Raw genomic sequence first — 24,199 nt, forward strand, 5'->3', positions numbered from 1 at the left:
AGCCACACGCCAGGTTGTAGAGTTCATAAAATCTCTTCCGAGCCAGCGGGCTGCAGCCAGAGCTGCCAACAAGTGCAGAGGTATTGCCTTGGGTTCAACTGCCTCCAAGGCTGTTGCTCTGTCACAGTTTCCAGAGCCTCCCACCACACTGCCAGGAGCTGCCAGAGCCCCAGGGCCTGACCCTGACACCTGGGTCAAGGTGCTGGGGACACAGACAAATGTAGTGATGCACAGAAGCCCAAGTGGAGAGTCACATCTCGGTCTCAGCCAACAGACTGTCCCCTAGTCCTGACGTCATTAGCACCATCTGAGAGCTGGGATCTGTGGAAGGGCAAAGGGGTGTTCAGACCACAATTTCTTCCTCCACTGGGGACCACAAATAGGTGAGAGGTGGCCTAGGTTTCCCACACCCACTCTCATTGGTCCCAAGCCTCTTCCAGACCTGGCTCTGATCAACCCTCAGGGCTCTTACCACTGGGGCACATCCAGGAGCTGCTGCCCCTCTGGTGGACAGCAGACTCCTGCCCTCTCTCTCGTTCCTGGGTGTTGCCAGCCCCTCCTGCCGTCTCCTCCTCCTCCTCCCCCTCAGAGAGGAGGTCACAGATCTGCTGCTGCAGCTCTGGGCTGATGCTGTTCTCAGCCAGCACCAGGCTCCGCAAAGCCGTGGGGTAATTTTCTACCATGTCCAGCAGGGTCTGAGGTGGGGCAGAGAATGAAAAAGGATGAACACAGTTAAGGCAGCGCCTCGGGCTCCAACCTGCCACCCCTTCCGAATGTCCACAGATGCACCAGCTAACCTCCACCCCAACCCCCGGCCCATCCCCAAACATGAGGACTTCTCACCTGAGCTGACTGGTTGGTGAGCCCTGTGCCCTCCAAGTCTAGGACCTCTAAGGTGCGGCTGGAGGCCACAGCTACAGCCAGCATCCCTGCCACATGGTCACCTGGAGAGAGCACACACTCAACTGCATTTGTGCACAAGCATGCTAACCCTTTCTCCACACGGTCTCCCCATTGCCCTAACAACCTTAGATCCTACCCCCAGGCCAGGAAATATTGACAATTGGTAGATGGCCAGGAGGGGAGCGTTGTGATTGGTGAGTGAATGGATGAAGCAAGCCAGGCCCAGGGATGGTGAGGGATGCTTTGATCTACTTGTTGGTCATCTGGTTCTCCACACAGGTGGCTCCTCTACTACCTCCCAGACCCCCTTCCCTTCTTTCCTTCCCCAGTGTGGGGGTTACCATGGCAACTGATGGCCCCAGGTTCTTGGATGGGGGTGGGGTGGTGAGAATTGAAAGGGGCTTTCTTGAGCCTCACCCAGGGGGTTGTAGTCCAGATTGAGGACGCGGACCTGGGAGCTGTGGGCCACGGCAATGGCGAGGCGGCTCCAGCCCTTAGGGGTGATGCCAGGGTTGGCACTCAGCGTTAACTCCTTCAAGCCTGGGCAGCATCATAGCAAGAAGCCAGGATGGAGGTCAGGCCCTCCTCAAGCCCCTCCCCCATCCCGGGTCTCTGGGGTGTCCCTAGTGGCTGGGAGCCACCCCACCCCTACCACAGAGTTCCAGGGCCATTAGAGACCCAAGCCTTCCCTGCACTGCAACCCCCCACGCCGTCCCCCCCCCCCCAATTCCCCCAGCCTGGATTCCTGTCTCCATCCTGCTCAGCCCCCCAATCCTTCTCCTTCCTGAGAGGATTTTCTCCCATTTGGGCAAAGCCCTCAGCTCCGGGCCGCACCCCTTACCCTGTGCACTTAGCTTTTCATCAAGGCCATACCAGTTCATGCCCTCAGCAGGGCCTTGCTCACCAGATTTGGCCCCATCTGGGGGGAGGAGGCCACAGATGAGGTTGATGGCTTCATCACCCAGCATGCAGTCCCCCAAGTCCAGAGCCACGAGGGCAGGGTGGAGGGCCAGGGCGGGGTTCAGCAAGGCCAGCCCGGCATCTGTCAGGGGGCTCCCATGCAGGCTGGGGGTGAGACAGAGAGCAGAGGTTACTGCGGTGGTCAGTCCTATCTGTAGGCAGAAGGGGCACTTCCCTTATGTGAGCCCCAGAGGTAAAGAGGGCTCTCAGTCACACCACTTGGGATGCCTTGGGGAGGGAGAAAGAAAATTCTAGATTCTAAAGGAATACAGGTAGAAGAGGAATTCTGTTTCTTTTCTGGGGCAGGGACTGGGATCCAGGACAGAGCACAGAGAAGGGGTGTGTAGGTGGCGACGGAGCTTCTTCAGTGGGCAGAATGTAGGGGTCGTGGTCTAGTCCTCAGGGGAGAGTTCCCTTTTGGGAACTGAGGAGCTGCTCCCGAGAAGTCAGGAGGGCGATTAGGTGGAGAGGTGCACGTGCCCTGCTAGGAGCAGGTGGGTAAACCCTCCATTGGGGTGGGGCTGCGTGTGCACAGTCCGCAGATAAGGCATGTGTTTGGAGGGTGTTGTGGAGGCCCAGGCAGAGGGATGAGGTGTGTGTATACGGGGTGAGAAGGTAGGTTGGTGGAAAGACAGGTACAGGAAGGTGTGTGGAGGAATGGGAGGGGTGCAGAGCCCGGGACCCCCTTGCGAGGGAGCACACTCACAAGAGGGACTGGATGGAGCGGTTGGTCCGCAGCGCCTCCGCCAGCTGCTTGATGCGGCTGGGGCTGGACACGACGCCCAGGTTAAGGTTGAGCTGTGCCAGCGACGTGGCCCCGGCCAGGGCCCGGCAGATGCGGCCGAAGTCGCGGTCGCAAAGGCGGCAGCCGCGCAGCGAGAGCAGGCGCACGGCGTTGTCGCGCAGGCCGCGGCAGATGTCCCGCACCTCGGCGCCTGACAGCGGCTCCCCCGAAATCTGGATGGAGCTGGGCAGCATCGTTCCCACGGCTGGAACTCCGGGGCCGGGGGTGGGGCCTGGGCCGCGGCCGAGGTTGGCGGGGCCGCGGGCGGGGTCGGGGCTGAGGTTGGGGCCCGGGCTGGGGGCGCGGACGAAGCGGGGGCAGCGGCGGCGGCAGAGGCGCAGGCGGCGGCGGTAGGGGCGGCGGCTGCAGCGGCGAGGAGCGCGGGGTCCCGGGCCGGAGCCGGCCGGGGTTGCGGAGGCGCGGAGGTCGCCGGCAGGGCTGAGACCTCGCGGCGCTGCGGCCGGGGCGGACCGTGCGGTCCGTGTCTGGGCGGCGGGCCGGGATGCGCGATCCGGAGCCGGACGGGCGCTGCCCGCGCTTGTCCTGGGCCCTCCCGGTGGCGGCGGCGGCGGCTCAGGGGCCTCGGCTTAGGACGCGCGGGGCCAGTCTCCGCTCGGAGGCCGCATCCCCCTCCCCTCCTCCAGCCCGGCTCCCCCTACCGCCCCGCGGGGAGAGCCCGGAGCGGGCAGGCGGGCACCCGGCAGGCGGGCAGCGGGCGGCGGGCGGCAGCTTCGGTTTCGGCTCCTGCACCGGAGCGGGCGGCGGGTTCCCATGGCAACCGCCGCGTCACCGCCGCTCGCCCCGCCCCCTGCCCGGCCTCGGCCACGCGCGTCCACGAGGTTTGCGCACACCGGGTGGTTCCGGAGCGGTGTGCACGCTCCTCCCCCGGGTGTGGGCCTACAGCAGGTAGCGTGTAGGGAGCGGTGTTGAGGCCCGGAACGGGCAGCGGGGTGGGGACGCAAGAGTGGAGGCGCGGCGCATGCGGATGGCGTTGGAGACTGTGACCCACCGGACTTTTTTGCCCATTCTCCCGTCGTTCCCCATTCCGACGTCCAGATCCTCGGTGCCTTCGCCTGAGCCCCGGGCACGCCCTCGCGTCCCGTTTGAAAGTCCCCAGGGCCCTTTCCGGCGCGCCCCGCCCCACCCCCGCGTCCCCGCCCCCGCGACCAGAGACGGGGCGCGCGGGGGTCCCAGCCGGCCAGGACTGGCCGCGCGGCCCTCGCAAGATGGCGGCCTCGCGGCGCGGCCCGGCGACACGGCCTGGGGCGGGGGGGGCGCGACAGGTCCCTGGGCCGGCGGGCGCGGACGGGCGCAGGGTCGGTGCCGCCCCTTCCCCACGTGCGCAGGGCACGGATGCCCTGAGGTTCTCGGTGTCCGTGAGACCGGGGTAGCCAAAATAAAGGGGGTGTCCGGCTCGGCGACCCCGAGCGGTGGCAGGACCGTGGGAAGCGGGCTGGAGCGCTCGGGACGTGCACACCGCACAGCGCGGGCAGTGCCGTCAGAACGTTGTCTGCTGCTGATGGTGCGGGCCTCCCGGAACAGTCGCACCGCGCGAATGCAGAGCACGTCTTTCAGTCCCCTTATCAGGAGGGCAAGGTGCTGCCCCAGATTTACTAGGGTAATGATTTTTTTACTGAATAATGTAAGCATAGTGAAGGGAGGTCAAACATTCTAGTCCCTCTGTTAACCACCTGAATTAACTGCCCAAGTGGAGCAGATGAAGTGAGTGGTGGGGGTGGACGGTGCTCTGCTTGGGGTGGTGGTGGTTTTTAGGAGTGAACACACTCTTGAAGAGGAAGGACAGAGAAAATTCTGGAAGAGGCTTTGTCCCTCTGGCCCCAGTATAACCAAGGCAAAGCCGAGTTTGGCTTCCCATGTGAGTTCCCACAGGAAAGTTATCCCTACACAATGGCTCAGGTGCCTGAGGGCTTTTAATGACATGAGGTTGAGTCTGGAAGTTCTTGTCCACTTGTCATTACTCCACTGGCATCCCAAGAATGAGGCTGAGCCCACACTCAAGCTGGGTGTGCTGGTCCATGAGGCTCATGGTTCTTGTGTTTGAGTCCTCCCTGTGCTCCACGGGCCAGGTGTCCCCTGCCCTTGGGCAAGTTACATATTTAGTCACTACTTTCAATGTAGTCTGGGCTGTCCCTCCTTCATCCTGCCTGGATGAGGGTATAAAGAATGGAACATGTGACATGCCCACCACTGACAAGAACAGGAAAGTGCACAGGAAGTAGGAAGGCAGGAGGACCACTGGAAGGGCAGCTGCAGTTCCGGACTTCAATCAGTATTTTAATTACCAAGTCTATCTTTAGCAAGACATTGTGGGAGAGACAAAGAGGAGGGAAGGGGTAGGTGGAGAGGGCTCAGAGGAGCTGGCCCACTTTCTGCACTGGCTTCAGAGCCTGCAGTCCTGGCCGTGAGTTCCTGGCCTTGTGCCCTTCGGGAGCCCTGACGGGTGTCAAGGAGGTGCTTAAGCAGCTACAGCTCTGTGGCAGCTGCAGACCCCATCAAAGAGACACATGTCATCAGTACTGTCCTTTAATCTTCCTCTGCTCCACAGCTGGGGGAAAGGGGGCTGGCCAAGGATCTCAGGTGGGGTCAGTGTGACTGCAGGGTCACCGCGACAGCCTTGGCTGTGGCATTGAGCACGGTGGCGGGAAGCCTAGCAGCAGGGAGCGCAGCAGGGATGTCTCTGGGGACCCTCTGCATGGGTGGAATGTTGGGGCCCTCCAGGGTGTCCAGGATCCCTGAAAGATGGAGGATGGAAGGTGAGCACGAGTCGGCTGGGCCCTGCCCTGGGTGGCTCTCTCCCCCTCCCTCGCGCCCAGGCCCTCCTGTCACTTACCCTCTACCACCTTATGATAGGCAAAATGCAGATAGAGCAGGAAGAGCATGTGCAGGGCGGCCAGGGTGCCACAGAGGAGCAGCCGCTGTGTGGGGCCCACAGTCCTTGACACCAACACTGCCACCTAGGGCCACAAGAATACAGTTCAGAGGACCTGGTTCCAAAGTGAGCAGTGTGGAGAAGACACTCCTACCCAGAGCAGAACCATCTTTGGGCTCTTCCCTCCCATCCAGAGCCCTCGGTGGGGTTCGGCCGGAGCTCTGGGCTGTTTAACCCAACTCCCTGGGAGGACAGCCCACCTCTGGAAACCTCTTGCCCAGCTTACCATTCGCAGAGTTGACAGCCCACCCAGCAGCAGCCAGAAGAGGTAGAAGAGGGCATGGAGGTGGATGTTATAGGTGATGAACAGGACAATGCAGTGTCCAAAGAGGCCATAGCCCTAGGAAGGAGGATGGTGGGGAGGACAATCACGTGGGCTGGGCTGGCCTCAGGACCCTCTTGGGGACCCTGAGAAAGAAATGGTCCACTGGCCAGCTCACCCCACTCCAGGCCCTGGGGCCCCAGGACAGATGCAGACCACGGCCTGGCTACTCTTTTAACATCACCCTTGCCCAGCACCATGTGGGACTCCTTACCAGCAGGGCCAGCATCTGGAGCATGGTGATCTGGGCATTGCACAGGTAGGCGAGGAAGTAAATGAAGGACGAGACGCCCAGCCAGTAGCCGAAGCAGGTGCCAATGGCTGTGCCCATCAGGGTGCCCTCCCGCTGTGGGAGGAAGGCTCTACTTAGTCCTCGGAGGCCTCTGGTCGCAGCCTCACCCAGGGCCTTCCTCAGGGCCTGCTTCTACCTCACTCCACCAGTGTCTCCTTGGGCAGCTTTCAACTCAGGTCAGCCACCCCCCACAGTCCTCTGCCCTGCTTACGATGATGGTGTCAGATGTCTTCATTCCATGGAGGAGGATGGCAACCAGCGTGAAGACCAACATGAGAGGTCCATAGAGCTCACCTGCGATTTTCTGTCAATATACCAACTCATTCAGGCTGGAGGGGACAATGGCCCTTCTGCTTATGCCTTCCCAGGCTTTGCCTGGTGGCCCCACCCTCTGCCCTAGTGCCTCCCGAGGCTCTTCCAGACATGCTACCCCCTATTCACCTGGGGGAAGTTGACCATCTTGATAGGGATCATGGACTCCAGGAGCCTGGGAGAGGAGAGGAGATATGAGAGCAGAGGCAGCACTAGGCTATGAGGTTCTGGAGGGCCTGAATCTTACTCATCTCTCTCACACCAGAGAACACGCTGGGTGGTAAAGGGAGAAGAGGACAGTCAAGATGGACAAGGAATGAGGGAATCACTTCCTTGCCTCAGCCCAGCTGGGCCTGGAGAGAAGGCTTGACAATTTACCTATTTGACCTGCTCCCCTTTAAAAGACAGGCAAACCCCAGCAGAGAATGCCCAGAATTCAGGGCTGTGATGCTGAAGCCCTGGAAGAGGTTTAGAAGGAAAGGCTTTACTTGAGGGAACCAGCGTGCCTCCTGCCCCTTCTGCTTACCACTCCTTTAGGCACCACTGAGCATTTTGTTGAAAATATATCTGAAGTGGTATAAGCAGTCCAGGCAGGAGGAATAAAAGCACAAGTCACTCCCCCACTCTCTTCTTAAGTGGCTAGCTCCTAATAATACATTGGAATTTGGCTAGATTTTACTTCCTCTGGGAAACCTGCCTTCTCCCACCCTCCAGCCTACTCTGGGTCCAGGTGTCCCTCCCGTGTGCCCCACCATAGCACGTGAGTGCTGTGTTCTAACTGCACTCGAGGACAAGGCTCCCATCTATCTTCACCACTGAATCAGACATAACAACTAAAGTGCCAGACACAGAGCGAATGCTTAATAAAGCCTTGCTGAGTGGTACTGGCTATTCGCTAAACGTTGGTTACATTAAAGGATGAACAAACGACCAAGCCAAGATTAAATCCAGCTCTTGAAAAGTCATTCAACAACTATGCACTGATGTTTTGGCTCATAGACTCTTCTGGTGCTGGGAATAAAAGGATAAACAAAATAGAGCCTGCTTTTGAGGCGGAATCTGTGGAGACAGACCCAGGAATAAGGAAGTACAGCATGGCTTAAATGTCATCTGTTAGAGGAAAGCATAGAGTTCTATAGGGTCAGCAGGAGAGGAAAAACTGGGGATGGGGTTGAGGAATGAAGAACAAAGAAAGCGACATTTGAGCTAGGTTTTGAGGGAAGATGAGTCGATTGCTAGATGGAGAAGAGGAGGAAGGCAGTGTGTTATCACCATATCCTGTTCCATGACTGCTAACAGGTCTGGTGCGGCTGGGTACAGGTGCAATGATGAGGGCGGGGTGGGGGTCACAAAGGCTCGGGGAGCCTAAGGCTTGGTATTTGGTGGTAGTTTGGATCAAGGATTAGGTGTTGAGATGGCAGCTTCTGTCAGAAGGATCCTCACCTGCTTCGCACCTGGGCAGGCTCCACATCAAAGTAGGGTCTCAGGATGTCGATGTTGGCGTACAAGCTGAAGGCCCTGGAGGCTTGTCTCTTCCCTGCCTGCCACATCTGAAGTAAGGAAGACGGGGGTGGGGTGGGTGGGAATTGTGAGACTCTTGGCTCTAGGCCCTGCAGCTTATTTTCTGTTGGATTTCTACATGGTTCTAACTGGACAACCTGGGATGAACTTGAACACCAACTCCAGAACCTGGGGGCCTGCCTAGGTATACTCTTCCACCTGCCAGGGATCCAAGCTTGCTTACCTGGTCAGCCACCTGCCTGCTCAGCTGTCCCTTAAAGCCCTTCATGCCTAGGAACTCCCCATCCTCTTCTTCAGCAGCAGCTGCATCAGCATCTACTTCTTCCTCACGCAGGCGCTGATGCAGCTCACCCATGTCCTCAAAGCTGGAGCCGGAGGTATCATCCATGTTCTCCATGTCGATCACAGCTGAGCCCCCACCCTGTGAAGACAGTGGCTCCTGGAGTGCAGGACCTTTCTGCTCCATCCACTAAGTCCTCCTCTGTTCATCCCACGGTTTGGGGCTTTGTTCTGTCACTGCTGGGGATATGGCTTGGAATCACCATAGACCATGCCACTCTCTTCCCCTCTTTTGCTCTCAGAACCCTTGGTTGTTTGGCTCTCTTTTCTTTGCCTGGGAAACCCACTCCCTGTCTTCCATACATGTCTTTCTCCTACCTTCCCTATCAAAGCCTCAAAGGGCTGCAAAAGCACCCATGTCCTTGGTCTTTCCCAAACCCCAAACGAGGCTGTGCAGAGAGTATGGTTTCAGCCAGTGCCAGTGAGTGCCGCCCATACCCCCGCCATACCTGACCCCGACCGACCTCCTAACTTGTTCCGAAAGCAGAGCGGGCAGGCCTAGAGATGTGAAGCCCTCTGGCTGGAGTACCAGTCTGGACCTTTCAGGTCAGCACTAGTCCCACTGCCTTTCGTGTGCAGCAAGACCCAAGCAAGAGAAAAAGTGCTGCAAATGGAGCAGACTTCCAGCCTCCTAGGGACAGTCCCCACGACACTTCAGGACGGCTGCTGGCCCTGGGGCTGCTAGCAGCCCGAGCCTTGGGGACATTACCTGGATGTTTTCTTCGAACCCTCCCCATTCCGGGCCAGCCCCGTTTCGGGCGCCCCCGGCCGGCGCCGCCGTAGTTGCCATGTCCCTCAAGAGCTCCCGTCGCTGAAGCCCGCGCCGGCCCCGCGCGCGGAGGAGAAGTGGGAGAGATGTGGGCCTGAGGGAGGCAGACGTCCAGCGGCGAGAAAGAGAGGTGGGACCGACCGGAACGCAAAACAGAGAAACCCGGATGTTTGGCCCAAACTGACTTCCGGAAGTTGGGGACGTGGACGGAGGCGGAGCGGAGTCTCGCGATATTTAAGATTCCAGGCGGTGGTGCGTTGCCACGGAGACGGAGGAGGGCGACGAGAACGCACGCGCCGGTTTGATGCTCTAGTCACGTGCAGGCGTTGAAGATGGCGGCGGCCCAGGCGGTGGAAGAAATGCGGAGCCGCGTGGTTCTAGGGGAGTTCGGGGTTCGCAATGTAAGTCTTGTGGCCTTGAGCTCAGGAGGAGAAATGAGAGCGGAACAGGGATGAGTTGGGATCGGAGTGGGGACAGGCTTGTGCTCCCTGCCCCTTTGCGGCAGACTTGTCTTTCTTTGCCCTAGGTTCATACGACGGACTTTCCCGGCAACTATTCCGGCTATGATGATGCCTGGGACCAGGACCACTTCGAGAAGGTGGGTGGGGTGCGAGAAGGTGGGAGATGTGAGGAACGGACCGTGTGATCTGAGCAGCCTGTGCCTTAGAAGCTGCCCTTGGGGGTTCGCGCCGTTCACAAAACGTTTATTGAGCAGTATGCTAGGCGCTCTGTACACGGTTTCTGCCGTTTTCTGCGAACAAGAAGTTCAGCCTTGTTGAAGAAGAGCGCGTGTAAACAAATGATTCCAGTGTAATGTGGTGAAAGCGGTTAATAGCACTAAGGAAGGCTGGGGGTGGGGTATCCCGCAGAGGCACTTAGTTTAGAATGGGAAGGGGGCGCAGAGGTATGGAAGATTTCCTTCCTGAAGGAGATGACGTCTAAATTGAGCCTTGAACGCTAAGTAGAAGCTGAGAACAGCGAAGGGCGAGGAAGAGCTAAGAACAGAAGCTGAGTTATAAAGGCTTACGTGAGCTGTGCTCCGGGAATGTCCAAGCAGTTCATTATTGCTAGAGGGCAAAGTGGGCTGGCGAGCGTCTTAGGCACTGTAGGTCTCTAGGGAGCTTTTGAAGAGCTCTTAAGCAGACCTGATCAGATTTGCAACCTTAATGGTTGGGAGACAATGAATTTGAGGATCATCATATGGGGCAGGCCGATTTGTCACAGAATTGCATAGGGGAGCTGAGGTTGAAGGCATGAACTAAGATTATCATCTCGGAAATAGAGCCAAGGGGAGATAGAAGGTAAGTTTGGTAATTGCTTTGATATGGGCTGTGAGCTGGGAGTGTCAAATGACCTAGCTCAGGGAACTGCTTCTATGGATGATGGTGTCATTTGCTGATGAGAAATGGGTCTGGGAAAGGGGAACGATGATGCAGTTTCCTGTGTGTGGAGAAGTCTAGCAGAATATATGTTTGAAATGAGATCAGAAGTGAGATATAATTTTGAGAGTTGTCAGTACAAATAGTTGCTAAAACCACGAGTGTGGGTGAGGTCACCCTGGAGAGACAAAAACCTGGGAAATAGTAACATTATGGAGTAGGTGGAAGATAGTGAATTTAGGATTTATCAGAGAAAAGAAGGAAGAGAACCAAGACTGGTGCTCTGAAATGAAGGCAGTAGTTTGAAAATAGAGGGAGTCTATCAACAAATGCCAAATGCAGCAGAGTTTAGTGAGATAGGGATTACTAGTGTCACCTAAACTAAGCAGGATGGAAGCCTGTTCTTTAGGAGGGTAGTGTCTGAGGATGGACTGGCTGGAAGCTGTATTGTGGAGGGTTTAAGTGAATGGAAGATAAAAACAGGGAGACTTTTTAAGAGACTGGTAAAGGATCGGAGGAGAAAGAGAACACCTAATGAGGGACGTGTGGGCCAAGGGAAGGTTTTGGAGAGAGGGCGTTAATGCGCTGGGAGGCGTCGACTCTGCAGAGGGCAGGCTTCATTTAGTTTTTTCCTGTCCCTTTAGAATTTCCGTGTGGATGTAGTACACATGGATGAAAACTCATTGGAATTTGACATGGTGGGAATCGACGCGGCCATTGCCAATGCTTTTCGACGCATTCTATTAGCTGAGGTATCAGTGGGCATGGTGGCGGGAGTGGAGTTGCTTGGGGGAAACCATGCCATCACCTCACCTGTACAATTGTCTCAAGCTGCCTCTTTCATTCTTTCTGTAGTTTTGCTGAGCATTCCTCCTCATTCTTTGTAAACTTTTCATCAAGCCTTCTTCTAGGAAGTGGTCTCTCCCCATCTCCCTATGTCAGGAGGTAGGGAGTAGAAGGGGAGTCTGTAGGGTCTCTGAAGATAAGTGATGTTATTTTCTCGGGCAGGTGCCAACCATGGCTGTGGAAAAGGTCCTGGTGTACAACAACACATCCATTGTCCAGGATGAGATCCTTGCTCATCGCTTGGGGCTCATTCCCATTCACGCTGATCCCCGTCTTTTTGAATATCGGAACCAAGGTGAGTGTTTGAGAAAGTGAAATTTTGGGAAAACAGGAGCAGCTTTCTTCTGAAGTAGATTCTAGAATCACACTGCCTATGTTCACATCCTGGCTTGACCACTGCATGACCTTGAACAAGTTACTAATCTTTTGGTACGTTAGTTGTTCTTATCTGTGAGAACACTTGCCCTTGCTTTCCTGTTTGTCAAGAGGATTAAATGAAAAATGTAAATAATGCACTCAGCATGGTGTCTGGCCTTCAAATGTTCGCCTCCTCCCTTTCTGCAGGAGATGAAGAAGGCACAGAGATAGATACTCTGCAGTTCCGGCTGCAGGTTAGGTGTACTCGGAACCCCCATGCTGCTAAAGATTCCTCTGACCCCAGTGAACTCTATGTGAACCACAAAGGTGAGTAGCGGTAGCGTGAGGGAGAAGGCCCTGTTGGTGGAGACGAGTTTCAGGGACTGAGGTCTTCTGATGTGCTTCTCCTCCAGTGTACACCAGACACATGATATGGGTGCCCTTGGGGAACCAGGCTGACCTTTTCCCAGAGGGCACTATCCGACCAGTGCATGATGATATCCTCATTGCTCAGCTGCGGCCTGGCCAGGAGATTGACCTGCTCATGCACTGTGTCAAGGGCATTGGTAAGAACCATGTCGGGCGTCCTGGGCAGGAGGGCAGTTCAGTTACAGTGGGGTGAAGTGTCTAAAAGGTGATCAGCTGAGGTGTGCCTGACAGGCAGAAAGCCAATGGGCGTTTGCTCTTTGTGGCTTAGGGAACGTGAAGAAGGCTTTCCCACAGACTCTGACTTCCCTCTTCCTCCAGGCAAGGATCATGCCAAGTTTTCACCTGTGGCCACAGCCAGCTATAGGCTCCTGCCAGACATCACCCTGCTTGAGCCTGTGGAAGGGGATGCGGCTGAGGAGCTGAGCCGGTGCTTCTCGCCGGGTGTTATTGAGGTACAGGAAGTCCAAGGTAGGGTATTTGGGATGCCGTTCCGGTCAGGACCTAAAGTCTATTCTCTTTGAAGGTAGCAGAGAGAAATAAAAGCTCTGGGCTTGTGTATTTATAACATGGTTTGTTTTCATTAGGTAAAAAGGTGGCCAGAGTTGCCAATCCCCGGCTAGATACCTTTAGCAGGGAAGTCTTCCGGCATGAGAAGCTAAAGAAGGTTGTACGGCTGGCTCGGGTTCGGGACCATTATATCTGTGAGTATCAAGTTGGGCGGAGGGGGGCAGGTCCAGATGTGGAATCTAGCAATAACTTACACAGGAGCTCTTGCAAGCCCTGCCTGGGCTAAAGTCTCTCGTTGGTCCCCAGTCTCTGTCGAGTCAACAGGGGTGTTGCCACCAGATGTGCTGGTGAGTGAAGCCATCAAGGTACTGATGGGGAAGTGCCGGCGGTTCTTGGATGAGCTAGAGGCGGTTCAGATGGACTGAAGTTTCCACAGACTTACTGGCATGGCTGGCCTCGGATGCTTGCTCCTGAGGCAAATGGAAGATTTGGGATTCTGGCCTGCCCCCACAGGAGTGCTGTGGAGAGCCCAGTGTAACCAGGGGTCTTCGGTTTTCTGGGACAATCACCACTTCATCTTCAGTCAATACATTTTGTTAAATGTGCCATAAAATGTGACTTTTATGCCTTTGTAAGGCCTTAATGTAAATAAATTCACACTCAAACAAAAAACCTTTTTTTTTGGTCAGAGACCACTTCTTGAGTTTTGGCCAAAAATGGGGCCTCACCTCAGAACAGGTTTGGCATCATTGGCCTCATTTAGCAGTTAGGAACACTGGCTCAAAAGTCACTGCAGGTCAGGGCTAAGTCCCTCTGAAGCCTCACAAGAAATGCCAAATTGAGGTGGTTCTTTGGGGGGGCGGGCACAGTCACAACCTAGAAAAACATTGTGCCACTACAATCCACTACCTCCTGGATTACCAGAGGAAGTTCCTGGGTAGAAAAAGGGTGGTTTGTAGTAGTCAAGTGACATTGCTGTCAGGGGCCACATGAAGAGCAACAGCAGTTCCCTTTGAACAGTCCCTGAGGGTCAGGTCCAGAGGGCACCAACCACCACACAGTGAGAATGGTCCGGGCTGCCTGGTCTAGGTGTGTCAGGGATGGAAATCTTTTTCTAGCTGGCATACTACCTCCATCAGTCACACTTCTTCCTGTCCAGTACCCTTAGCAGGATGCCCATGAGGAAGAGTGACCCTAGAGCACGTCACTGGTTTGAAAAAGGCAGATGGCGCCCTTTCTGTAGGAAATTGAGATTTTTACTGACATGCAGATGTGCTTTAGAGTTAATGTTTCTACAAAAGGTTCTATAAACAATAGAAAACTTCTAGCATGAAGTCACAGGATGTTAAAAATATTACAACACAATAAATACAACTATGCCCTCCACAGCCCCAACCAGAGAGGAGTAGGCAGCATCAAGCCTGGAGGGAAACATGCGTTGAGATGGCCTTCACAGTCAACAGGAAGAAGCCCAGAGCACCACCCAGAAAAAGGGTGTGGGGCGAGTCTGTGGCGCAGAACAGACAGACAGGACTCCAAGCCCTGTTTCCCCAGCTTCGCCTCTTCCCAACCCTACCTGCCTGGGAGCCTACACCAGCTCACAGCTCTAGCTTCGGTCCACGCTGCTCCACTCAGTCTTCACAGAAACCCTTTTCAATGACAGGCCTCTGTCATTGTGCCCAACTCATGGACACACTACACGGTGTCTGTATAGATTAAGCCTGTCTATGGCCAGCAATGATCTCAAGGCTAGGGGGTCCCACATCCATGTCCCCTCTGCTCACGGCCTTGTCCAGTGACCTCTAGAACAGCCTGGAGACTCACAGGTCGATGGGAAGGCATATTCTTTTCTTTTGGAAATGGCCCATGAGAGAAGTGACCAGGGACCTGAAAGAACATGGGAATTTTGAAGGCACCTGGACTCAGCTAGTCCAAGGAGAGGAGACCAAGTGGCTTTGCTAGCTGCTTGTCACAGATGTAGCCTAGTTGGCCTGCATTATCCTCATGGCAATGGCATCATGTGACACTAGATAGGGTACTGTGGCTCTTGTGCCTGAGTGGACTCTGGAGCTGGGAAAACCACACTGAGGGGTCATTCACGGAAGGGCAAGATACGTGAGATCTAAGGGGGACGTTAGCACTATAGACCCTGGCCCAGCCCCGGTCCCTGAAGATACTACACTTGAAACTGTGTCCAGAGCTTACCAGTAGCCTGTATCAGGGATTCCATCAGGTAACCAGATCCTTGCTCAAAAGAAGAGGGAACTGGCCAAATTCAGTTCAGCACTCGGCGCCTGACCCAGACATGCCCCTGGGGGATGGGGAAGGTTCCCTGCCAACCCAGCAGCAAGGGGCCTCAGTGGGCCTTGCAGTGGTCCAGGAGAAACTCTGGCACAAGCAGGTCAGGGCCGAGCCCTCTCCGCGAGCCCGGCTAGTCGCGGTGTCAGGGACGGCAGCCCTAGTTAGCACTGCAGAGCTGTATGGCTATGTGGGGGCGGGAGGGCTTGGGGAGAGGGGCCACTCTGCTCTAGCTTTTCTATCTAGGAAAAGCCAAAACTCCCAGTAGAATGAGAGATACCTGGGAGATCTAGACAGAATGGTCTAAGCCCTGACTCCCTTTCTTGATACTTGAGTATAGTTACTTCTGGCCCTGCACAGGGCCCACTCTCTCCAGCTCCAGACCTGGAGCTCTCTCCAGGCTGACAACGGTGGAAAGTGAGGCGGCAGTGGAGAGGGGCCTAGACATTAGCTACGAAGGGGAAGAAGAGATGACAATAAAGGCTGAGGAAGGATGCCCAAAAGCTTGATTCAGGGTTCAAAGATGGTGGCCAGGCCGCCCTCCTCGTTGTCCAGCACCTCCGTCTCCAGCATTGGCTTTGTTTTTTTGAAAAGTGAGGGAAGATTCTTAATGTGAACTTCCTTTCGGAACTGCTCTCCCAAGGGTTTCTGTGGAAAACAAATGAGAAAGAACTAATGCAGGGCCCTGGTTGTTGTAAAGATCATCTCACCACGATGGTCAGCCACACAGCCGGTTCTGGCGTGCCCATACACACGGTCTAAGAAGACTGCAAGGGTGGCTGGGAGCACTAAGGAAGGTGCGCGACCTACCCCGATGCAGCCAGCAATGAGGCGTTTGAATTGGTCCTTCCGGCGCTTGTCAGCCACTTTCTGCAGAGAGGGGTTCAAAAGCTTGCAGTCAAACTGGTCCAGAGAGTCCTTCTGTATTTCAGGGATCTGCTCCATTACAGCTCTTATCTCCAGGTACCTGGGACGCTGAGAAGTGGTGATAAACCCAGTCAACGTTGTAGGTTTGGGCGCTGCCACCTTCCCCATTCCCTGCCACACCCACCTGGCAGGGGCAGCGCTAGCAACTTGGCAACAGCCTACATTTAGGAGAAGGCCCAACCGATTGGGCACAGGCTCTGCTGGTGAAGCTGCAACCACCCTGCCCCCTTGCTTTCTACACTCACCAGCGCCTCGTATATCTGGAAGGCCAGATGGACCAGGGAAGCCATGCAGCCGTCGTGCTGCCCGTGAGTCTGTAAGCCCTTCAGCACGCTGGTGAAAAGCCACGTAACGGCATCTGCCAGCAGTGTCCCTGACAGCACCTGGGGAGACAGCTGTGCTCAGGGCCAAAGGGGACTCTCTGAAGGGCCCAGCACCCCAGTTCTTGCAACTGATTCAGTCAATCCTCATGACCCAGAGCTTTCATAAGGGGTGAGGAGAAGGGGTGATTAACCATACTTGTTTGAGGAGAGGCCAGCACAGCTGTGTGGTCGTCCTCTGGCAGGACAGAGTATCCTTCCAGGCCAGGGAATTGAAGGCTGTAATTAATAGCGCCGTACAAACATCCTAACGGAAAAGGGTGAAGGATTACAATGAGAAAACAAGCGCAATGTTCTCTCAGTATTCTTACGCATTAGGGGTTTTAATAGGTAAGCAGGAAAATATTTCCTCTCTTTATGTATATCAGGCAGTCAAAAAGAAGAGAAAACCAATATAGAGAGAAAACCTACGTGCAGGAAGGAGATGGAGCTCAGGCCAGGGGCAGCTGCACACCAGGGACTGGCATCAGTGTGCCGTGCGTTTCCTGAGAGCCTCTGCCCACGGTGCACGGGAGACCCTGGGGCCTCGCACTTTCCCCGTCTTCTGGGGGCTTTAGGAACAGGGACTTAACTCATATAAGGGAGTATTACCCAAAAAACTTTTTTGATGGCATCACAGTGAGAAAAGTAGAAGCTGACTCCACAGCCAGGAAAGCAGAAAACCATCACCTGCCCCCTCCACCCACCTCATGCTTCATCAGACATTTGCCCAGGTCCGTGAGCTCTGCCATGGCCGAGGGGGTCACCTCTGTGGCCATCATCTCTTCATCTGCAAGCAGAGAGCAGAATGTTAAGCTCCACTCTTCCAGAACAGAGAAGACTATCCTGTTCTGACAGAAGCCCACGAAGTAAAGAACAGTTGAGCACCCTGGGCTGACGTGGTTGAGAGTAAAGAACAGTTGAGTACCCTGGGCTGACGTGGTTGAGAGTAAAGAACAGTTGAGTACCCTGGGCTGACGTGGTTGAGAGTAAAGAACAGTTGAGCACCCTGGGCTGACGTGGTTGAGAGCACTAGGACAGCCCCCAGCCTCACAAAAGGGTGTGGAGGCCCCTGCCCATGGCAGATCTAGCGAGGCATCCAGCTGTACAGTGGGAAATAGTGGGGAACAAGGGATTTTCTGGACAGTTACTTAAAAAGCTGCAAATGCCAAGGATCTTTTATTGCTGAAGAAACATTTGTGGACCTGCTGTAGCAGGGACTGACTTAATTACTGGGGCATAAGAGGAACAGGACAAAGTCCCTTCCCTGATTGGAGTTTACATTCTAGTGAGGGAAACAAACAATAAATGAATATACAAATAAAACATAATGTCAGGTAGTGATAAGTGCCATGAAGAAAAATAGAGCAGAGGAAGAATACAGGGTGGTTGGGGTTGCTATTTTTGACAAGTTGGTCATGGAAGACCTCTTGGAGATGACATCTGAGCAGAGATCTGAATGAAGCAAGGAGACAGGCTATGTATTCAGTGGGAGAAAAACCATTCTAGACAGAAGAAACAGCAAGTGCAAAGGCCCTGAGGTGGGAGTATGCTGGAGGAATACAGCAAGAGGGCCAGCACAGATGAAAGCCAGATACACAACATCTCACCCACACGACTGTGAGAGAAACAGTTTCTATGGGAACTGACCTGGTTACAGAAGGGACAATATTTATTAGCCTAAAGACAGACCTCTAAGGGCCATGCAACAGGCTCACTTACCATCTCCATCTGCAGGGGGAGCAGTACCGTGCTCAGCACCTTTCTTTGAAACACAGCACACCGCTAGAGCAAGAAAGCAGGGTTACTGGGCTTACTAAGGCCAGATAACAGCTGCCTCAGGCCGATGGATCCCAAAGGGACTCTGGGCAGGTGAGGAGGGGGGAAGGTGGGGTACTGTGCAGGCACAAAATCGCTTCACCAGAGGAGACAGAGGCATTCGACCAGACTGTGTTCTGGTTCCTCTTCAAGTTCAATTAACTAGAGGGAAATTACAGAATTCCCTGAGAGTAAGTGACCCGGAGAGGAAGCCTGACACATCCTCGGTCTACTCTGCATCTCAAACAAACAAAATGACCAAAATATAAAAAACCAAATTAACCAACGTCATGTCCAAGAATGAAAATTTTTCCCTATTTTGACAAAGCTAGGAAGTTATTCCTACCATTAACCCAAATTTCTCCTGCTATTTTAGACATTTCCTCACGATCTGGCCTTGGTATGAATGCAATTCACTTCACAATTCATAAAGTGTCCTTAGGTTGATTTAAGGACTACCTAGTTTCTATCTAGTTAATTATTTCTTGTCAATCTGAAGTACTACTGTAAACATGCCTTATAATGGGGTTGGGTGACCAGGTCTTTTTCCAGAAAAATTCTTCTCTACTACCCTGGATTCCCACATGCCACTTACTGATTAGGTCCATGACTTCTCGGGTTAACATCCTCACCAGTTGTTCCTCCAGCATCTCTTGAGACTCTGGATTTTCATCTGCAGGTTCATCTTCTCCACTGCAGAAAACCAGGGGGCCCAGTTCCATGGGAGTGCAAAAAGGGGAAGGACTCTTTAAGTAGTGACCCTAGCCAGACCCTCTGTGTCCACTTCCTTCTCCTGGCTTCCTTCCGGTCTCTATTCTATGTAAATGTTGGGAATGGACAGCAATGATCCACTGAGGGACATTATTACTTGTGACTATATCCAGTTGGACAGAGGGTACTGGATCAAAATTCTAAGTAGATAAGGATGTGTCACCATCCTCCTAAGGCAGCCGAAGATCCCCCCAGGAGAGCTTGATCTGAGTCTGCCTAATGGTTATAGACAAGCCATCTGCCATCTAGGCTGAGAATGCCTAGAAGCTACTGCTGCTCTAGCCCTGGACAGTGGAATCTTCCCTCAGCCCCCCTTCCACCTCCTACCCCAATCCTTGCTGCCAGCTCATCCGCCAAGAAGAGATGTTCCTTACCACAGCAGGCTCCTCTGGTTGATGACTTGCCATTTCTGGGAAAGCCTCTGGGAAAAGAAAAGGAAATAAACACTAGCACTGGGGAGAAGGTTGGAAGAGAGAACATTAAGGTCCACTTCATGCTTAGAATTAGCCAAGGATGATTCCAGGCTTCAATGACAGTGCCTTGGAGACCCTACCAGATATGGTTTCTGTAACCTCTCCCACACCCATGATGAGGGCAGGATAGCAAACAACTCTTTGCTTTGAAAGGGTCAACATTTTAGAATGTTTGGGTCTCTCGGGACACATCTGTTGTCCACCCAGCTGGTTCCCCTGCTTAATTCCAGAGTCATGGAAACAGACCCAGGGGAAACACCCCCCTGATGACTTCTCAGTCAACAGGACGTTGGAAGCTGAATCTGAGCCTACAGGTGCCTCGCGGGCAACTGAACCAGTTTAGTTCTTGGGGGGCTGCTCAATCCACTGCAGCAAGGATAGTCTGCTGGGGCAGGACAGCTGGGCAGCTATCCTGACAGGCCGAGGAGATGACACTCTCAGGAGCTCCTGACCTGCAAGAGTCACGAGAGGCTGCCCTTCCTCTTTGAATGTCTATTCAAGTCCTTTGTCCATTTTTGAATCAGGTTTTTTTTGTTGTTGAGTTTTGGAAGTTCTCTCTCTATTCTGAATATTAATCCCTTATCATATATATGATTTGCAAATACTACTCCTGTTCTGTGGGTTGCAATTTTACTCTGTGGATAGGACTTTTGCGAAGTCCTCTTTGCTACCCTTTCTGACCGATCACTTACCATGTGGAGGTAGGTGAAAAGAGGTCCAAGGATGGGAGATACCAGGGCTTCATAGTGCTCCGGGGGACAGAAGAGTACCAGAGGCTTCACAAAGACCCATGCCACGGCAGGTTAAGAAGGTTTAGCACATGAGCACACATCCCTCTCATTCTAAAGCACCCCTCCCTCACCTGCCAGGCAGCAGGCTGCACCCTTGGGCAGAGTCAGCCCCCCAAGGACTTGTAAGATGCCAAAAACATCCTGTGCTAATAGGCAAACATCTTCAGGCTCTTTTCTGAAAATCCTAAGCTGCATGGATACTCAATTCTATTACATTTTTAGTTTAACTTTCCTTTCTACTAGGCTGCACATTATGGGCACTGGGTTGCCTGAAAGTAGGGAAGAAAAAAATAGGAAGGACACTCTTACAGTAAACTCTCCTTGACCATTCTCCTTAAACGATAACTTCAGGGAAGAAAGACACTCATAAAAACAAAAAAAGGTCCAAATGAGAATGAAGAAGAGCCTTTTCAAAGAGGAAGCACCTGACAAAATATAGCAAAGGGATAAAGCTTCATCCTTCCTGTTTCCAAGAAGTGGGGTGGTAAAGATTTACCCCTAAGGAGAAAGAGCTTTCAGGACCCCCTGGACTGCCTTCATGTTCCTCCTGCTATTTACTTCAAGCGTCTTGTAACGCGGGTGTTATACACTTAGATAAATGATTCATCTATTCCACGCAGCCCAGCTCCGCCTCCTCTGGTGCCTGCGAACTATTCCTGTCTTCAATGTTCAGGCCCTGTGGGCTATCTAGGGACTTTTGAAAGGATATGAAGCATGGGTCTGAGTCGGTAGTCAGGAATATTGTTCAAGTTGACGAAGGCTGAGCTGAGGAGCTGGGTAGCGAGGTGCTCCACGGTGTAGAAGTCCTGCTGCATGGACGGGCCCGCCTTCCCCAGGATATGAAAACTGGAGGGAATATCATGGGCAACGACAAACACAACACGTGTTACTGCCGACCTCACTGCCCCAGGAATTTCTGGTCTACATTAAGACTTTACAGCTAGAGAAGCACCTGTATTTATTCCTTAAGAAATCTGTAGCTTAATCGCTCTACTTCAAACATATGAACTTAATCTTTTATCAAAAGTGAAAATAACACCTCCCTCTGCTCCTCACTTTTAAGGAAACTTCTTGGTAGCAGATTCAGCATCTTTTTAAAGATAGAAATAGGTACCTAAGATCAACAGTAGCCTTCATTACTTCCTAAGTAATACAGATTTACAGTGGCGATCTCTTGTTAGCCTGGCTACCTAGAGGAGCACTGGGTTAGTGAGGCCAATGCCCTGCATGTGGTGGTGGATGGGGCCAGTTACCTCCCCATCCTGCAACCAAGACCCAAAGACAAAATCTGGCCAGCCACCTCCCAGCGTCCCATGACAAGTAGGCTACAAGCAGTGAGTGGGCTGAGAAAATGCATCCCCCCACCAGATTTCCTACTTTGGTCTCATCACTTTATGCACTGGAGAGCACACCTACCTGTTTTTCTTTTAAAAGTTAATTATAAAACATTTCAAACATACATAAAATTACAGAATATAACAGACAAGTTGGACATAAAATATCAAGTCATGGCTAGGACTGAGGCTCCTATGACAATTATAAAAAAGCAAATGCAAGAAAGCAGCCTGTTCATTTTGATTTGACACTAGAATCACTAGTTTCCTGTCAAATTCTTACCTGTACACTAGAATTCTAGATCAAAAGTCCACCCTATGGCCATTCCTAACTAATGCACGTCTAAGAACTATAGAGGCAGCATTGGTTCCTTACCAGTTTTCATAGAGGGTGCTGAAGAAACGCTGCATTCTTTCCAAGACTGTTTTGTAGACAGGATAGTCATTCAGTTCCAAGAGAGGCTGAGGTAATCCTACAGAGAAAGACAGGCAGGGACATGCTGCGTCTCTGCCCAGAGTCTCACCCTGCCAACACCGTGCCGCAGGCAGCCGTGGTTCAGGGGTTGGCGTGAGGAGTGTTCTAAATGAAAGCAGGTGGCTACGTCTCCTGACAGCCAGAGCCGCTAAGGGCTCACCCACCTTGGCAGCAAAAGGTGAAAGCTATTAAGTACCCAGGCCTTCAAACTAGACTTGGCTACTCTAACTTTCGCCTGCGTTTCTCCTGAGAGGACTTGTATCAAAACACAAAACGACAACTCAAAATGATCTCTCCATAAAACAAGAGGCTGCCCCTCATCCCTTTTTAAGTTGTTGAACCTCTTTTTCAAGCAAAATTTTAAGTAAATGACCAAGATGTATAGCAGATCAAAATGAAACCCACCTACCTCAGCATAACAACTGCCTTCCAAGACCTACACTTCTATGAGAGCGATTCAAGTCTTGCTCATGGTTGGAAGCTGCCAGAAGGAATTGTTGGTCCATTCTAGTATGTTTTGGTTGACCACATATTTCTATAGCAGGAGTTCCTGGCTTAATTTGAATAACTGAATGTGGGAGAGGTGAATGGGTTCTGAAGCAACACCTGTTTTTTATATTAATGGCAAAGTATTTCTTAGAAGTTCTGTTTTTACTGGTGCCTGCAACATGGACCTTAAGTGTAACGGTGCCAAAGGAAATGGCCGAGGACTGTGTAGGCCAAGACAGACAGGAGCTTCGGAGAGGCAAACTAACATCCTCTCTTTGATTAATGTCACAGATGAGGATGCTCACTAGATTGCTTAATCATAGCCACGCCCAGGCAGACGTTATGGCCAGGAAGGAGCTACCGAGAGGGCTGTGATGGTGAGCCAGGACGAAGCTTCAGCGACTGGGATAAGGTTGAGACAACTCTGGTTGTCTAACTTGCTCTCTGTGTTCCAGCCACATGAGTTACCCCTCTCTATTCCCTGGACATACGAAGCTCTTTCCTGTAAGCCTCAGGGTCTTGTACCTGCCATTGTTTGCCCAGAATATTTAGCATCTTCTCTTGCCCCCAACCTGGTTAGCTCCTTCTAGCCCTCAAGTCTCTTCCGGGCGGCAGTCTTCTGACCTCTCTCCAAGACTGGGTTAGGTCTCCCAATAAACCCACTCACAGCCACTTTCCTTCACAGCATATATCACAATTATGATTGCACAGTTATTTGCCACTAAGTAATATGAATCAAAGCAACATTTTAATCAAGGTAACAATTGGGAAACGGCTTAGAATCTATTAAAAAAAAATTTTTTTTTTTTTTGAGGAAGATTAACGCCGAGCTAACTGCTGCCAATCCTCCTCTTTTTGCTGAGGAAGACTGGCCCTGAGCTAACATCCATGCCCATCTTCCTCTACTTTATATGTGGGACGCCTACCACAGCATGGCTTGACAAGCGGTGCCATGTCTGCACCCAGGATCCAAACCGGCGAACCCTGGGCCACCAAAGTGGAACGTGTGCACTTAACCGCTGTGCCACTGGGCCAGTCCCTATTCAAAAATTTTGATAATATATATAGTATTTTACTGATTAAAGCTATTTAAGCTTAATTGTTTTAATACTTTTTTTCCATAAATGAAAGTCAGGAAATATTCCTTGGTCAAAAAACCAGTATATTTATAATCTAAAGGCTCTCCCACACACCACTACCTGGAGGGGTTCACATGGGCAGGGGGTGGGGGTCGGCTGCCTCCAAAGACCTCTGTATGCTAAGGTGATGAAGCAGACGCACTTGTTCCTAGAGAGCGGGTAGGAACTCCATATACTCCTGAACAAACAGGTGGTCAAAGTAGTGCCGGGTGCAGAAGGAGGTGACAAGGCACAGAGAGAGCCCATTAGAAATAAGGTGAACTTCAAGAAAAAAAAAGGTTAGATATCTTACCTAAAATAGCAGACTTTTCCGCTTCAAGCATATCCAGAGCCTTTGTGAAAGGCTCTGCCATTTTGGCTAGCATTTCTGGTGCATATAAAGTATTGTGAGTTCTGAAAGAAACAAGGATGCTCTGTGAACTTTTCCTTGTCTGCCGCAGAAGGAAAGAGCGGGTTCACCTTGTAATTCAGTGATACTACACTTCCATATAGACAGATCTCCCTGTTAACACTACTCCTGGGTGGGGAAAGAAAAGAAGGTATAAACGCGATGGAAATCTTCCCCTGGAAAAGCGAATAGGCTTAAGGCTATTTAGCTGCATAGTATAAAAACCTAAAAGCAATCAAGAGAACCAAATCCTGAGATAGCAGCACA

The 24,199-nt window shown here is 52.6% G+C and overlaps 4 protein-coding genes across 7 annotated transcripts in view; 1 reads left to right on the forward strand and 3 right to left on the reverse strand.

The window, feature by feature from the left end:
- Positions 1 to 14: 14 nt before the first annotated feature.
- LRRC73 (leucine rich repeat containing 73) lies at positions 15 to 3,407 on the reverse strand. 2 transcript variants are annotated; one of them, XM_014734448.3, is made up of 6 exons: positions 2,570 to 3,407; positions 1,808 to 1,968; positions 1,321 to 1,443; positions 844 to 944; positions 473 to 695; positions 15 to 321 (listed from the first exon to the last, which is right to left on the reverse strand). In XM_014734448.3, the coding sequence occupies exons 1-6, from the start codon at positions 2,839 to 2,841 to the stop codon at positions 251 to 253; spliced, it is 951 nt and encodes a 316-aa protein (XP_014589934.2). In that variant the 5' UTR covers positions 2,842 to 3,407; the 3' UTR covers positions 15 to 250. The 2 variants fall into 2 exon arrangements, with proteins under 2 accessions (XP_014589934.2, XP_023480775.1); XM_023625007.2 differs by lacking the exon at positions 1,321 to 1,443 and having other exon boundaries at positions 2,570 to 3,393.
- A 1,514-nt stretch (positions 3,408 to 4,921) lies between these two features.
- Positions 4,922 to 9,284, reverse strand: YIPF3 (Yip1 domain family member 3). 2 transcript variants are annotated; one of them, XM_023624997.2, is made up of 9 exons: positions 9,093 to 9,284; positions 8,268 to 8,465; positions 7,967 to 8,073; positions 6,653 to 6,698; positions 6,423 to 6,515; positions 6,134 to 6,265; positions 5,824 to 5,937; positions 5,499 to 5,622; positions 4,922 to 5,400 (listed from the first exon to the last, which is right to left on the reverse strand). In XM_023624997.2, the coding sequence occupies exons 1-9, from the start codon at positions 9,171 to 9,173 to the stop codon at positions 5,252 to 5,254; spliced, it is 1,044 nt and encodes a 347-aa protein (XP_023480765.1). In that variant the 5' UTR covers positions 9,174 to 9,284; the 3' UTR covers positions 4,922 to 5,251. The 2 variants fall into 2 exon arrangements, with proteins under 2 accessions (XP_023480765.1, XP_070100740.1); XM_070244639.1 differs by having other exon boundaries at positions 8,268 to 8,560; positions 9,093 to 9,232.
- Positions 9,285 to 9,345: 61 nt separating this feature from the next.
- POLR1C (RNA polymerase I and III subunit C) lies at positions 9,346 to 13,342 on the forward strand. Its single transcript, XM_001502041.6, has 9 exons — positions 9,346 to 9,553; positions 9,679 to 9,750; positions 11,176 to 11,283; positions 11,540 to 11,672; positions 11,942 to 12,061; positions 12,148 to 12,300; positions 12,482 to 12,631; positions 12,748 to 12,864; positions 12,977 to 13,342. Exons 1-9 carry the CDS (start codon positions 9,485 to 9,487, stop codon positions 13,093 to 13,095), a joined length of 1,041 nt encoding a protein of 346 aa, XP_001502091.2. The 5' UTR covers positions 9,346 to 9,484; the 3' UTR covers positions 13,096 to 13,342.
- Positions 13,343 to 13,904: 562 nt separating this feature from the next.
- Positions 13,905 to 24,199, reverse strand: part of XPO5 (exportin 5) — a 55,662-nt gene continuing 45,367 nt past the window's right edge. For both annotated transcript variants that reach the window (XM_005603953.4, XM_005603952.4), the window contains 12 exons: positions 23,837 to 23,937; positions 21,818 to 21,914; positions 20,817 to 20,953; positions 20,009 to 20,106; positions 19,218 to 19,264; positions 18,668 to 18,765; positions 17,977 to 18,039; positions 16,962 to 17,044; positions 16,415 to 16,522; positions 16,141 to 16,278; positions 15,779 to 15,943; positions 13,905 to 15,616 (listed from right to left, as the gene is read on the reverse strand). In XM_005603953.4, the coding sequence (XP_005604010.2) occupies positions 15,479 to 15,616; positions 15,779 to 15,943; positions 16,141 to 16,278; positions 16,415 to 16,522; positions 16,962 to 17,044; positions 17,977 to 18,039; positions 18,668 to 18,765; positions 19,218 to 19,264; positions 20,009 to 20,106; positions 20,817 to 20,953; positions 21,818 to 21,914; positions 23,837 to 23,937 (1,273 nt within the window). In that variant the 3' untranslated portion in view covers positions 13,905 to 15,478. The remainder of the gene's footprint in view (positions 15,617 to 15,778; positions 15,944 to 16,140; positions 16,279 to 16,414; positions 16,523 to 16,961; positions 17,045 to 17,976; positions 18,040 to 18,667; positions 18,766 to 19,217; positions 19,265 to 20,008; positions 20,107 to 20,816; positions 20,954 to 21,817; positions 21,915 to 23,836; positions 23,938 to 24,199) is intronic.

This window comes from Equus caballus, chromosome 20, assembly GCF_041296265.1.
Source record: "Equus caballus isolate H_3958 breed thoroughbred chromosome 20, TB-T2T, whole genome shotgun sequence".
NCBI lineage: Eukaryota > Metazoa > Chordata > Mammalia > Perissodactyla > Equidae > Equus > Equus caballus.